This window comes from Silurus aristotelis (assembly GCF_946808225.1).
Source record: "Silurus aristotelis genome assembly, chromosome: 4".
NCBI lineage: Eukaryota > Metazoa > Chordata > Actinopteri > Siluriformes > Siluridae > Silurus > Silurus aristotelis.
Genome location: NC_139577.1, coordinates 26,016,762 through 26,032,074, shown reverse-complemented (window position 1 = coordinate 26,032,074; position 15,313 = coordinate 26,016,762). Strand labels below are relative to the sequence as shown.

The following is a 15,313-nucleotide window of genomic DNA, read 5'->3' as shown; positions in this document are numbered from 1 at the left end:
TTACACATATTAAACATAGGCTTAAAGATGCACTAGTCCTTAACACCAAAACATGTTAGTGAAAAGAATAGTTTTGAGTTTTTTTCCTAAAATACAAATCAAATTGTACACCATAACACTACATTAACCATCAACACAACAGCATCTTCAACAAGCCAGAATAAAACAAGGATAAAAAAAAAAATCGGTCGAAAAAAAAAAAAGTAGTAAAGCAATTTTTCAAAAATGGAATTACAGAATCATGTCACAAAGTAGAAGGACCATTAGTATTCAATGGACAAATAAAATTAAAGTAACAAATTTCAGATAAAGTAAAACCAAAAATTCAGAGCTGAATGATTAGAAAATGTTATTGGTAACAGTCATTATCAGTTAAAATACAGTGAAGTAAAACCTACATATATTAAATTATATATGTAGTTAAGGTGAGAGAAAAAGTTGCTTATACCTTCGATACTAAGTAGCCAAAAAATTACTTAAGTACAGAAACAAATTACATTTACTTAAATACTTTACACTACTGCACAGAACTGATTGTCTGGAAATGTCTAAAACACCTATTGTATTTTGCCCTTTTTTTTTCCATCATGTGTTTCCCTGCAGTCCTAAATATATTTGTATTATATAACACAGACAAACCTGGTTCTGTATTTATAAATTTATATATATTTATATATTTATATATTCATTTCACCCTTTTATCCTCCTATATGCTGATGTCTGCACTAAAACAAAACACTGTACTTAATGAATAAAAGATTATGAAAGAATGTTGGACTTGGAATAGAAACCTCAAGAGCCCAAACTCTTCTAAAGAGAATAGAAAGGTCACCTGCCCGGTGCTGACCTGCAGGGGCGGCAAGACACATCCCCGGTACATTCGAGCCTTTTTACCTCTCTCTGATGCAGAGTACTTCTTAAAGTGTGCCTACTGAATGTATGAGACATCAGGCGTGGGTGTTTTTCGCATAGGCTTAAAGGCCACATGTATTAGCTTGACGACCAAGCCTTTCAGCTGTGATTACTTCACCACAGCTCACCTATGAGAATGACATTTTATTACTGTGTTCGCTATAAAAAAGATTATGATGGTGGGTTGCAAAGAATTTTGAGTTCTTCAAGGAATCTTTCCTCTTGAGATATTTTCTCTCGTGCCTGGTATGTGATGGTAATTTAGTGATTCCTCAGTACTTTGAGTCTATAAAGAGGTTAATGTTACAAAGATTATACATTATTCAGGAAAGATATACAGTATTTACACCAATCAGGAATACCATGTAAACCATAGACAGGTGGCATTAATAACATTGATTATCTCATAACAGTGTCACCTGTCAAGGGGTGGTTTATCTAGGCAGAATTTGAAGTTGTTGAAACTGATGTGTTTAAAGCAAACAATTGGGCAAACATAAGGAACTAAAAGAACCTTTTAAGAGTGGTCTAAGGAAGAAACAGCAACAGGGGTCACAAATTTCAGGAAATGTTAATGCTGTCTCTAATAAGCAGGTACCGGTTTATAACAGCTTGTTGATTATATTGCTGCATAGGAAAATATAAGCCTCTTGTCTTTTTATTAAAATATCTCACTAGATGGTTTCATTTTTCACTTGGGAATGTTTATAAAAATACAAAGAAGAGTTATGTATAGATTATGTAATGTTTACTGAAAACATGTTTCTGATCAATACGTAATTTAATTATTTACATACTACTATTTTGAATTATGTAGAGTGAGTGTGACCCGTATATAAATTATGTACATAATCCAATTTTGCTGTAAAACCACACAAGGATGTTGGCACTGACAGGAAGAAGTGACTGTAATAATAAATAGGAATTGTGAGTGGGTTTGTCAGTATGCAGGGTTTGATTTGATTCCAGGTTTAAATATACATGATTATGTCATTATCATATCATATCATATCATATCATATCATATCATATCATATCATATCATATCATATCATATCATATCATATCATATCATATCTCAGTCCAACTCAATACGTTCTTGTAAAAGCAATGTGCACATTTAAATAATTGAAATTAAGATTTTTTTTTGTTGTTGTGAACTCAAGTGAAATATGGCTAGTTGCTATTATTTTATATAAAATATTTAATATTTATAAGACAATAATATTTTTTTAGCTCACTTAACTGACACTTCTGTAGCAACAACATTGATTGAGAAGTACATTTACAGGTATAACCATAACATGTCAGTCTGTCAACCACAAGTTTAATGTGGTTTGTGTTGTTTGTTTGTTTGTTTGTTTGTTTGTTTGTTTGTTTGTTTGTTTGTTTGTAATGTGGTAAGCCTTTTTAGCTAGCTTTTGGTGTGCCTGCAGATCCTTGTTTTGTAAGACGGTATGGCTTCTGGCATCTATTTCCTTCTGAGTTTAGATCTACAGCTATTTTAAATCCAGTCGAAAAACTCTTTAAAAAAATTGTTTTTTAGAGTATTTGGCAATTAATGGGGCTTTGTCAAAGATACCTCTCACCCCAATCATGGACTAATTACCCTTCCCCCATCATGGACTATTCACCCTTCTCCCATCGGGCATCATACACTGTCAGAATACACTAATGCATTGTCACTTACTGTTTTTTTTTATTTTGCACTATGCATTTTTGCACCATCTATAACTTGTTTTATTACTGTAATACTGTTTATTCAAATTTTAATTCAAATTGTATTTGTCACATGCACGTTTATACAGAGTATGCCATATAGTGAAATGCTTTTTACGACTTTCCAACTTGTAAACACGAAAAAAACAACAGAAGATAAAAAAAAAAAATACAAGAGTAAATTATATTTCGAGAGTACCCATATTTATTCTGTATATTCAATTCAATTCAATTCATTTTTATTTGTGTAGCACTTTTAACAATGAACATTGTCTCAAAGCAGCTTTACACAAATAATGTGGTGATAAAAATGAATAAGATGTTCTTTATAAGTGTAAGTTTGTCCCTGAAGAGCAAACCGGTGGTGGCTGTATCATATATACTGTATCATACAACATTCATAATTGTACATAACTATATCATGTCATTTGTGCTTGTTATCTCTCAACATCTATGTGCAGTCGTTGCACAGTATATTGTATATCAATACATCAATAGGCCACCAATGCACTTCTGGTTAGATGCTTACCAGACCATAATAATGATAGACCATAACGCATAAAAGGACATTTATGAGAACATTAAAGAAGGTTATTTTAAAAAGTAACTTACAAACTTACTTTTAACAGTAAAGCATTACTTTTTGGTGTAAGTAATTAACAAAGTAATTGAGTTTTTTTGTACTTTTTGAATGAAGTAACGAGTAACTGTAACTAGTTACTATTTTTTAGTAACTAGCAAAACACTGGTTATGAATATATTGGCAACTGAAACAGGGATGTTCCATATTAAAACATGTTAAAAGAACATTTAATTGTTTATATGATGCATTTTTTAGGAGACTCACAGCAGTATGTTTAGCATTTATAATAGAAGTCTCCAGTGTTTGTAACTATCAGGGGTAAAGCTATAATTTTAAGTTTTCCATCTCAGAATGGAGGACTTACAGACTTCACGTGACAAGCTGCGTTGGTCTCCAAAGAGAGAGAAAATAGGCTAGTGATGGAACAGCTGTTTATAGCTGCTTTAACGTTAGCGCTAACAAAAAATTACTTGTTCTGTATGTTCCACAATATAACCATAAACAGATTAAACGTTTAAAAATTTTCAAAATATTGGAAAATTTGAGCAAATTATGACAAAGTAGTGTGAGAGGAATTTGTTTGACAAATCCTGTTTGGAATCCACTGTAAAAAGACAGCACTCTGTTTTAAAAAATTATTTCTCTCGAAGAGAATTGAATAGAGGAATATTGTAATTATTCTCTCCTCCAAAGAGAATTTGACAGAGGAGTGAGTATTCTCACCACTGGAGGATTGAAAAAACAAATAACTAATTGCTCCCCCTGAGAATTAGTCTGAGGAATAAATTATATCCAATCTCTCTCTCTCTCTCTCTCTCTCTCTCTCTCTCTCTCTCTCTCTCTCTCTCTCTCTCTCTCTCTCTCTCTCTCTCTCTATATATATATATATATATATATATATATATATATATATATATATATATATATATATATATATATACAGTGGGTACGGAAAGTATTCAGACCCCCTTAAATTTTTCACTATTTTTTATTTTGCAGCCATTTGCTAAAATCATTTAAGTTCATTTCTTTTCCTCATGAATGTACACATAGCACCCTATATTGGCAGAAAAACACAGAATTGTTGACACTGTTGCAGATTTATTAAAAAAGAAAAACTAAAATATCACATGGTCCTAAGTATTCAGACCCTTTGCTCAGTATTTAGTAGAAGCCCCCTTTTGATCTAATACAGCCAGGAGTCTTTTTGGGAAAGATGCAACAAGTCTTTCACACCTGGATTTGGGGATCCTCTGCCATTCCTCCTTGCAGATCCTCTCCAGTTCTGTCAGGTTGGACGGTAAACGTTGGTGGAAAGCTATTTTTAGGTCTCTCCAGAGATGCTCAATTGGGTTTAAGTCATTGCTCTGGCTGGGCCATTCAAGAACAGTCACAGAGTTGTTGTGAAGCCACTCCATCGTTATTTTAGCTGTGTGCTTAGGGTCATTGTCATGTTGGAAGGTAAACCGTCAGCCCAGTCTGAGGTCCAAAGCACTCTGTAGAAGGTTTTCGTCCAGGATATCCCTGTGCTTGGCTGCATTCATCTTTCCCTTGATTGCAACCAGTTGTCCTGTCCCTGCAGCTGAAAAACACCCCCACAGCATGATGCTGTCACCACCATGCTTCATTGTTGAGACTGTACTGAACAGGTGATGAGCAGTGCCTGGTTTTCTCCACACATACCGCTTAGAATTAAGGCCAAAAAGTTATATCTTGGTCTCATCAGACCAGAGAATCTTATTTCTCACCATCTTGGAGAACTCCATGCGGGTTTTCATGTGTCCTGCACTGAGGAGAGGCTTCCGTCGGGCCACTCTGCTATAAAGCCCCACTGGTGAAGGGCTGCAGTGATGGTTGACTTTCTACAACTTTCTCCCATCTCCCGACTGCATCTCTGGAGCTCAGCCACAGTGATCTTTGGGTTCTTCTTTACCTCTCTCACCAAGGCTCTTCTCCCCCGATAGCTCAGTTTGGCCGGTCGGCCAGCTCTAGGAATGGTTCTGGTCGTCCCAAACGTCTTCCATTTGAGGATTATGGAGGCCACTGTGCTCTTAGGAACCTTAAGTGCAGCAGAAATTTTTTTGGAACCTTGGCCAGATCTGTGCCTTGCCACAATTCTGTCTCTGAGCTCTTCAGGCAGTTCCTTTGACCTTAATGATTCTCATTTGCTCTGACATGCATTGTGATCTGTAAGGTCTTATATAGACAGGTGTGTGGCTTTCCTAATCAAGTCCAATCAGTATAATCAAAAATTTCTGGACTCAAATGAAGGTGTAGAACCATCTCAAGGATGATCAGAAGAAATGGAGAGCACCTGAGTTAAATATATGAGTGTCACAGCAAAGGGTCTGAATACTTAGGACCATGTGATATTTCAGTTTTTCTTTTTTAATAAATCTGCAAAAAGGTCAACAATTCTGTGTTTTTCTGTCAGTATGGGGAGCTGTGTGTACATTCATGAGGAAGAAGAATGAACTTAAATGATTTTAGCAAATGGCTGCAATATAACAAAGAGTGAAAAATTTAAGGGGGTCTGAATACTTTCCGTACCCACTGTATATATATATATATATATATATATATATATATATATATATATATATATATATATATATATATATATATATATATATATATATATATATACAGTTTCAGAGGTGCCAATATTTTTTGTAAATATGCCTAGATTAAAAGTTGTAGATTTGTACATTTTATTTAAGGTTGAATAAATAAAATAATAATCTAACAGAGTTGAGTTTGAGCAGAGTACACACATTCTTTACTTAAGTATAAGTACAGATATTCATGTTTTAAAATTTCCGGGTAAAATTTTAAGGACTTCTTCCTCTTCTTCTTCTTCTTCTTCTTCTTTTTGCGGCTGCTCCCATTAGGGGTCACCACAGCGGATCATCCGTCTCCATACCCCACTGTCCTCTACATCTGCCTCTTTCAAACCAACCACCTGCATGTCCTCCCTTACCAGATCCATAAACCTCCTCCTTGATCTTCCGCTTTTCCTCCTTCCTGGTGGCTCCATCCTCAGCATTCTTCTACCAATATACCCCATGTCCCTCCTCTGCACATGTCCAAGCCATCTCAATCGTGCCTTCCTCACCTTGTCTCCAAAACGTCCTACATGTGCTATCCCTCCAATAAACTCATTTTTACTCACATACTTAAGTAAAAATTACCCATTACTACTCCCTGTTTTAGTGTCACGCTGGTAACTGGACCTCACATCACATTATTATTATTATTATTATTATTATTATTATTTAATTGCACCTTAATCGCTCATTTCCATCTGTTCTAAATGTACCATATATTCATTTCATCATCATTTCATTTAATCTTCTCCCGCTTATCCGTTTTTTTTAAATTCGGGTCGCGGGGGCAGCAGTCTAAGCAGATTCCCCAGACACTTCTCCGTGTCCAGGGATCGGGCTGTCAAGGCCCCCGCCTTCGACTGCTGCCCAATCCTCTCAGCACTGGTCCTTTACGGTCCCTCCTGCAGGTGGTGAGCCCACGGGAAGGCGGCCCCACGTCGCTCCGACGTCACGGTCCTTGATTTTCTCGTAAGGGTCCCCTGGAGCATAGAGGGTTAAGGGCCTTGCTCAAGGGCCCAAGAGCCCATATATTCATACTTCATGTTTTTAATACTCTAAGCAACACGGACATGGAGAAATATGAATGCTTTACGCAAACGTTAAACCAAAAAGTAAAACCAAGTTCAACATAGAGCATGAAGACAAAAAAAAAATCTTGTAAATATTTTAAAGTAATAATGGTGGTTTAAATTACGTAAATCATCAATTCACCAAACGGAACCTTTACTATGTTTCCACACGGACAGTTAATGAGGTGATACCGAAGAAACTGCACCTCTTCAAGTCAAGTCAAGAAGCTGTTATCATAATCATACCGATTCATGGTATGGTTTTATTTGATTTATGGTATAAATGATACTGATTTATGTAATCATACCCATTACATAAACAGTGAATATTTTTTATTCGTTATTATTGTGGTTTATGTAAAAGACATTGCGAGGTTTCTATACATATATTTATGTCTGTGAGGCAAATATTCACTGATATTCAGGTTGTTTTATTTATGTTTGCGAAGGGAGATGACATGGCAGAGAGCGCCCCCTGTCTGTTTACTTTCTTTACAAAAGCACAGCGTTTTGTTGTTATTATAAATGTAAACGAACAAAAGTAGACAATTTACAGATTCGAATGATTTATTGTTCTTATCTGTACAATCAAAAAAAGATAGTTATTTAAGTTCGTTTCGCCATTATGAGGAAAAAAACACAAAACGCCACCCAGAGGTTTAATTGTGTGAATCATGGTGGAATTGGCGTTTGATTTGAGACTTGAGGTGCATAATTAAAACACATTAAAACAAATAAAACAAATAAAAGTTTTTTTTCGGTGGAGTTTATTTATTAATATTATCTCTAAAGAGATAAAAAGTAAAGAAAGGACGTCGCGAATAAATGTATGTTGTGCTAAAGGTTTTAATTTCGCCTCTATAATATTTATTTATTTATTTATGTATTTATATATTTTTTTTATAAAAATGGTAAAACAGAATTGCGCGCTGATAGCGCATTAATAAAATTTAGTGCCGTTAAAAAAGAATTTGGGTTAGATTTTAGACAGCCTACTATATACAGTGGGGAAAATAAGTATTTTAACACCCTGCTATTTTGCAAGTTCTCCCACTTAGAAATCATGGAGGGGTCTGAAATTGTCATCGTAGGTGCATGTCCACTGTGAGAGACATAATCTAAAAAAAAAAATCCAGAAATCACAATATATGATTTTTAAACTATATATTTGTATGATACAGCTGCAAATAAGTATTTGAACACCTGTCTATCAGCTACAATTCTGACCCTCAAAGACCTGTTAGTCTGCCTTTAAAATGTCCACCTCCACTACATTTATTATCCTAAATTAGATGCACCTGTTTGAGGTTGTTAGCTGCATAAAGACACCTGTCCACCCCATACAATCAGTAATAATCCAACTACTAACATGGCCAAGACCAAAGAGCTGTCCAAAGACACTAGAGACAAAATTGTACACCTCCACAAGGCTGGAAAGGGCTACGGGGAAATTGCCAAGCAGCTTGGTGAAAAAAGGTCCACTGTTGGAGCAATCAACTGTTGACTGTCAATCGCCCTCGGACTGGGGCTCCATGCAAGATCTCACCTCGTGGGGTCTCAATGATCCTAAGGAAGGTGAGAAATCAGCCCAGAACTACATGGGAGGAGCTGGTCAATGACCTAAAAATAGCTGGGACAACCGTTTCCAAGGTTACTGTTGGTAATACCCTAAGACGTCATGGTTTGAAATCATGCATGGCACGGAAGGTTTCCCTGCTTAAACCAGCACATGTCCAGGCACGTCTTAAGTTTGCCAATGACAATTTGGATGATCCAGAGGATTCATAGGAGAAAGTCATGTGGTCAGATGAGACCAAAATAGAACTTTTGGGTCATAATTCCACTAAATGTGTTTGGAGGAAGAAGAATGATGAGTACCATCCCAAGAACACCATCCCTACTGTGAAACATGGGTGTGGTAGCATCATGCTTTAGGGGTGTTTTTCTACACATGGGACAGGGCGACTGCACTGTATTAAGGAGAGGATGACCGGGGCCATGTATTGCGAGATTTTGGGGAACAACCTCCTTCCCTCAGTTAGAGCATTGAAGATGGGTCGAGGCTGGGTCTTCCAACATGACAATGACCCGAAGCACACAGCCAGGATAACCAAGGAGTGGCTCTGTAAGAAGCATATCAAGGTTCTGGCGTGGCCTAGCCAGTCTCCAGACCTAAACCCAATAGAGAATCTTTGGAGGGAGCTCAAACTAGCGACAGGCCAGAAACTTGACTGATCTAGAGAAGATCTGTGTGGAGGAGTGGGCCAAAATCCCTCCTGCAGTGTGTGCAAACCTGGTGAAAAACTACAGGAAACGTTGCAAACAAAGGCTCCTGTACCAAATATTAACATTGACTTTCTCAGGTGTTCAAATACTTATTTGCAGCTGTATCATACAAATAAATAGTTAAAAAATCATACATTGTGATTTCTGGAATTTTTTTTTTTAGATTATGTCTCTCACAGTGGACATGCACCTACGATGACAATTTCAGACCCCTCCATGATTTCTAAGTGGGAGAACTTGCAAAATAGCAGGGTGTTCAAATACTTATTTTCCTCACTGTATATATATATATATATATATATATATATATATATATATATATATATATATATATATATATATATATATATACAAAAGAAATTAAACATTTTGTTATCTAATGAATGTGTCCAGGCTGAACATCCACATATAGAGCAAGCAGAGAAAAGATGATGATGATGATAACGATGATAATCAGGTGATAAGGAGTGTCTCTGTTCTCAGTCATGTTTACATCATTACTCCCTCTGTCTCATCCATGTTAGCTTTACTCCTTGTTGCTTTCTGCCCTGCTCATTCTTAGCTTTGTAAACAAGTCTACATCTGTGGTGAGTGAGAGCAGGACATTATACACCAGTAGATTGAAAAAGGCGCGCAATGACAGGAAATCGGTTGATGGGCTGAAATCAGCATGCAGTAGAAATAAAAAATATTGACATTTCACCAAATCAATGGATCAAAACTAAAGTAACGAGCCTTTTTAAATAATGTAATAAGTAAACAGTACAGTTTTTTTGTTTAAAAATGTAATGAGTGAATGTAAAAAGTTGTCTGAAAAATAAATAGTGAAGTAAAGTATCGATACCAAATCTACTAAAGTACAGTAACGTATTTGTACATTACTTCCCACCTCTGGGTTTGAGCCACCAGTTATTATTTTCACACAATTTCTCAATTTGTACATAAATAGACAAATATTAAGGGGGAAAAAAAATTACACACACACATATTATATATATATATATATATATATATATATATATATATATATATATATATATATATATATATATACACACACACATGTACATAAATATATACAACTATTGCTTTGAAAAGTTTTTCACCCTCAGTTGGTCAACAAAAGATGGCAGGTAATATTCATCTGTGTGTGTGTGTGTGTGTGTGTGTGTGTGTGTGTGTGAGAGAGAGAGAGAGAGAGCGAGAGAGAAAGAAAGAGAGAGAGATCTTTTTTTAGTTTCTCCTTCAAGATGTTCACTTATAAGTAGCAAACTGAAAACACAATTTCCAGGGTTTTGGTTTATTTTATTTTATTTTATTTTATTTTATTTTATTTTAATAATTTGTAAAAAAATTTATTCAGCTATAATTCATCCCTCCCAGTACTTGTTTATGAAGTAAAAGTAGACTTGCTTAGTTAAAAAGTCCCAGTGTGGACCTTTAATATCCGGCACACTAACACACAAGATCGTCAGGATGTCACTGATCTCGCAATGCGATCTTAATGCTGGTTCAACAACATGGGGACACTTAATGAATTGCTCTAGGAAGTGGACTTTGTACTGTGACATCCACGTTTTACGAAATTTTTAGATCAGAGGTTTATTTAGAGGATTATTAGCCACAGGCTATGCGCTAAAACACTCAAACTCCAGAATTTTATTTTGGTCAGCAATCAGCCAATACATTTTAACTGAGTTTACACTGTGCATTTTTATGTCGCTGAAAATTTGAGCAGTGTAACAATGCTTTTATTTTATTCCAGGCCAGATTTGCATAGAAGGAATGGTTTAGCATGTAATCAAATTAGGGAAAATATGCAACGTGCAAAGTAATGAAATGAGCTCATGTTACTTTTACTTTCTTTAATTCAGTGTAATGTATGTGTTATTAGAAGAACAGGCAACGACTATTATAAAACTATGCATGTTGTTTGATATGAAGGATATAAACTATTGCCACATGACAGCTTCAAGGTCTGTCGATCGATCCTAAGCATAGATTACCGCATATGTGGCGTTTGACATGTATTCCATATTATACATTAGTTTTCTTTGAGTTTTCTGGTTTCTCTAAAGCAGTAGGTGGATTGGGTGTATGTGTGTGTATTTTGCATTGTGTGTAATCCTGCATTATGCTCAGTATTCCCAGGATAGCCTCGGAATCTGGCATGACTGATCAGCAAGAAGATAAATTCCCGTAGATGAATGAACGTAAGAATTGACCAATAAAAATGACTCTGGATAGAAAAAGTATGTACGGATTTACAAACATAGCTCCATTGACACTAGATCGCCCCCGCAAACCTGATACAGATCTTGCCTCTGCTTTAGTTTAATCATAAAAGCAAATACTAAAATACTTGGCTCATATGACTGCCAAGCCTCTAGGGGTAAGATGTGAAAGCTCCCTTTCGCTCCCACCAATATCAGCAACGAAGATTTATGCTTTTTTTGGCCAGGGTTTGGCGTCACGTCCCGCTGCAGATAATAGACCGAAAAAAAATAGTGAGAGACTCACAAAAGTGCCTATGACACACGCTCAACTGAGGTGCTGCTTTAATGCTTTTAGCCTACAAGTCCAATACCCTGAATAAAAGCTCCTGTTTTAAAGCTATTTTTAAAGTGGTTGTGTGTTGCTTAACTGTTTTCTGAATCGGCTCAGAATGAATGGACAAGAGAATCCTGATATTTAGCTTCCTGTTGTTTAAACATAGACACCCTCCCACCACCATCCACCCCCAACCTGCCTCATTCTCTCTCATGGCTCTGGGCTGAATCTGAAAGCCCCAGTGGATTGGAAGGTCCCATTTGATGTTCTTATCCAGGCTAAGTCCGTTTGCTTTAATGGCTGTAATGGCTGTTTGTCGTCCTCAGTGTTCTTCCTGCTGCGCTCCACTGCAGTGAGGAATACTGTGCGAGTCCTGCGGGAGGGGCTGACAGTGGTGAGTGGAAGGGGATAGAGCGAGAGAGAAAGAGATAGACAAGAGTGAGTGAAGAAACACAGCAGCCAGTCACTGAATCAATCGGTTTCTCTCCTTCCAGACATGGAGCATGCCTGTGAGTTGTTCATTTCATTCTACACTTGTGCATGTGGATACATGTGTATGTGTGTTTATATGGATGTGTGTGTGCATGATTGAACATGCTGGGAAGTGTAATTCATAAACTTTGCTACTCTAGTGAGGTAAATTAAAGGTCAGAGAAACCAGTAACCAGTATAACATTGGAGATCTAATTATGTGCCTGAATCCTACAGTGCTCTAGGATTCATTTCAACTGACATGCTAAAAATAAAATCAAGCTAGCACAGTGTTTAATTGTGGCAATAACCCAGTGACAAAATGCAACAGTATAAGATATCAGAGTTCGGATATATGATGCGATCAAAGGAGGTCGCTATACTTCTTGTCATGTCACAAGCCTATTAATTTATGATACTGTATCTGTAGATAAGTCATATTGCAGAATACAGCATCATTTGTGTGGCAATTGAGGGAAATTCCTTGACACTTGCTTTCGAATATACAGTGCATTTCCTCTTGTGTTCACTGTAATCAGTGTCGGTGTGTTTGTGAATTGCCCTGATGATTGGCTTGGTCAGTGAGCTTTCACTTAAGCGTTTGTCCTTCACTCTGTGATAAACCTGCATGGACTGAGTATGCATATTAAGAGTCCCTAAAATATTTGCAACACAAATTTGCAAAAGAAATTGGTTTTCAGTATTTGCGTATCCAGCAATGGGACAGGATGTTCCTAGTGAAGACAACGACACTAGTTTTGCTTGTTTTATTCAGAGAACAGTGAAGCAACATGATGACCATAATCCAATAAATGGCCAGTCTGAAAAAGTGTGATGTAGAACTATTCCTTAACATATATGGATTTGCATATACTGTATGTAATGGATAGTGAAGGATACTTGCTAGGAGTATGTATAGAACTGCCATTTAAAAAAATAGTTGAGAGATTAATTATAGAAATTGGTTAATTTTAACATGCAAGTAAGGGGTTTGCAGTCCAGTGCTCCCAACTAGCTTGCAAACGTTTTTTCTTTACCTTAACACTATATATATATATATATATATATATATATATATATATATATATATATATATATATATATATACAGTATATATGTTTTAAATTTCAACCTCTTTTATTTATTTGTATTATTTTGGCAGCAGTAAAATCTCTGTAAATGCTTTTGTTTTTATAATAGATTTTTTTTTCCTTTTCCTAAAGTGACCCAGAAATGTGCAACGATGAAAATAAATAAAAAAATTAAATATGACAATTTTATGTGATATAATCTTTTGCACATCGAGGTTGTTCTGACTTACATTTGACCTGTATCTAATGAAATGGATTTTAGATCCACTGCTGGTCACATTTGACCTGTATCTGATGAAATGGATTTTAGATCCACTGCTGGTGTGTGTCAAATCAAAGAAATCTGCGTTTATAGGGAAAGATTGAAACTGTACATGTCTGCTTATACTTTTATGGGAATACTGATGGAACCTCGACAGTTCTTCAATATTCTTGCCAATATTCATTATATTGACACAGGTGTCTATATGGATGTCTTTGTAAGCTGTAACATTGCATATTCCTTTTACTTGAACAAGAAGACCCAAATCTGTTCCAGCATGACAATGACGCTGTGCACAAAGATACTCCATAAACATATGGTTTACCTAATTTGGAGTGGGAGATTCATTCTACATCAGTACCTGACTCTAACCTTCATGGCTGAATGAGCACAAATCTCCATCACAATTTAAAATCTAGTGGAACTTCCTCACATAAGAGTGGAGGTTATTATAACAGCAAATGGGAACTGTTTTAATATGGAATGTTCAACAAGCACATACAGTATAAATCTTACTGTCAGGTGTCCACAAACTTTTATCCGTATAGTGTATTAAAATCTTTACATAATTTTTGCTGTTATGTTTTCATGTATTATAAAAATATATATTATTTTTTATATTATATCACTATCACCTACATTTCATGTAATATAGGTGATAGTAATAGTGTGTTATAGCAAATTATTTTTTCTGCAAACAAGTGGTGTACAAGAGAAATAAATACAAACAAGAAAAATACACAATCCCTGCTCTCTGGAACAATGCATAAGGATTAATTGCCCATTTACTAAGGTCAGATAAGCTACATATACATTTTAAAATGGATCTGTGGTTCAAAATATGGTTTAGATACAAGATAAAGGGATTCTCTGGCCGGGCTCCAGATCATACAGTGAAGGTAAAGGATATGAAGCATATGTAAGGGTTAAAAACAACCAAAACACATTGGTTTTAAAGCCATGTTCTACATACTCTTGTTACTCAAGGGTAGTGAATAAATGTGCATGCTCAACGGAGTAAATGTAATCCTCTGGTTTACTTTATGTCCACTCAATTCTTTCCTTTCTTTTACTTTGTAAGAGAATAGATAAATAATATGGGAATGATATTAGTTTTACATCCTATAATGGCAGGTGAAGAAAGCACTCTGGGGATGTTTCAGATACATATTCAAAAGACATATTTGAAATACAAATTGTTATGGTTAGGATAGAATATAAATGATGTGGTGACATTGAGATTGTTGTTCCTTTTTGCTTCACCAAATGTTAATGCCTTATGAATATTTTATCACCTTCTGTTTGTGGACAGTGGATGCTTGAACGTATGAGGGATTGATATGAAGAAAAAAAAAGACTATTGCTTCTATTTATTAGGGATATAAAAGACTTCACATGATCCCAAAGGAAGTTGTACATGATTAGATGTTTGATTTTATACAGATGAAGTCATGAGGCCAGCTATGGAGAGCAAACCTGCTCCTAGACATTATTTGAAATAGCTATGAATTTGGAACTGTAAGACTATGTTGATCAAACCGCAGCAGTTTTTACTAGCTGGGGTTCTAAAAGCTAGCTAGCTGGGAAAAGGTGCTATGATCTTTTAGGTGTGCTGACCTTTTATTTATATTTGAGTGTGCGTGTGTGTTTGTACAGTACTTATTAACCAAAAAAAACAAAAACTAAAGGAGCAGTATAAGTGACCCTCTGCAGATTATCTACATTTCACATTCGTTTAACTGAGAGGTGCTGATCATCTAATG

At 35.8% G+C, this 15,313-nt stretch overlaps 1 protein-coding gene across 4 annotated transcripts in view; it reads left to right on the top strand.

Moving 5' to 3' along the window:
* phactr2 (phosphatase and actin regulator 2) overlaps positions 1 to 15,313 on the top strand; it is a 279,098-nt gene that overhangs the window by 214,095 nt on the left and 49,690 nt on the right. The window contains exon 1 of one of the 4 annotated variants that reach the window (XM_083538539.1): positions 11,944 to 12,235. The exons of 2 other annotated variants lie outside the window; for them this stretch is intronic. In XM_083538539.1, the coding sequence (XP_083394665.1) occupies positions 12,223 to 12,235 (13 nt within the window). In that variant the 5' untranslated portion in view covers positions 11,944 to 12,222. Of the gene's footprint in view, positions 1 to 11,943; positions 12,236 to 15,313 lie in introns of those variants that run through there. One more of the 4 variants, XM_083538543.1, reaches the window with a different exon arrangement.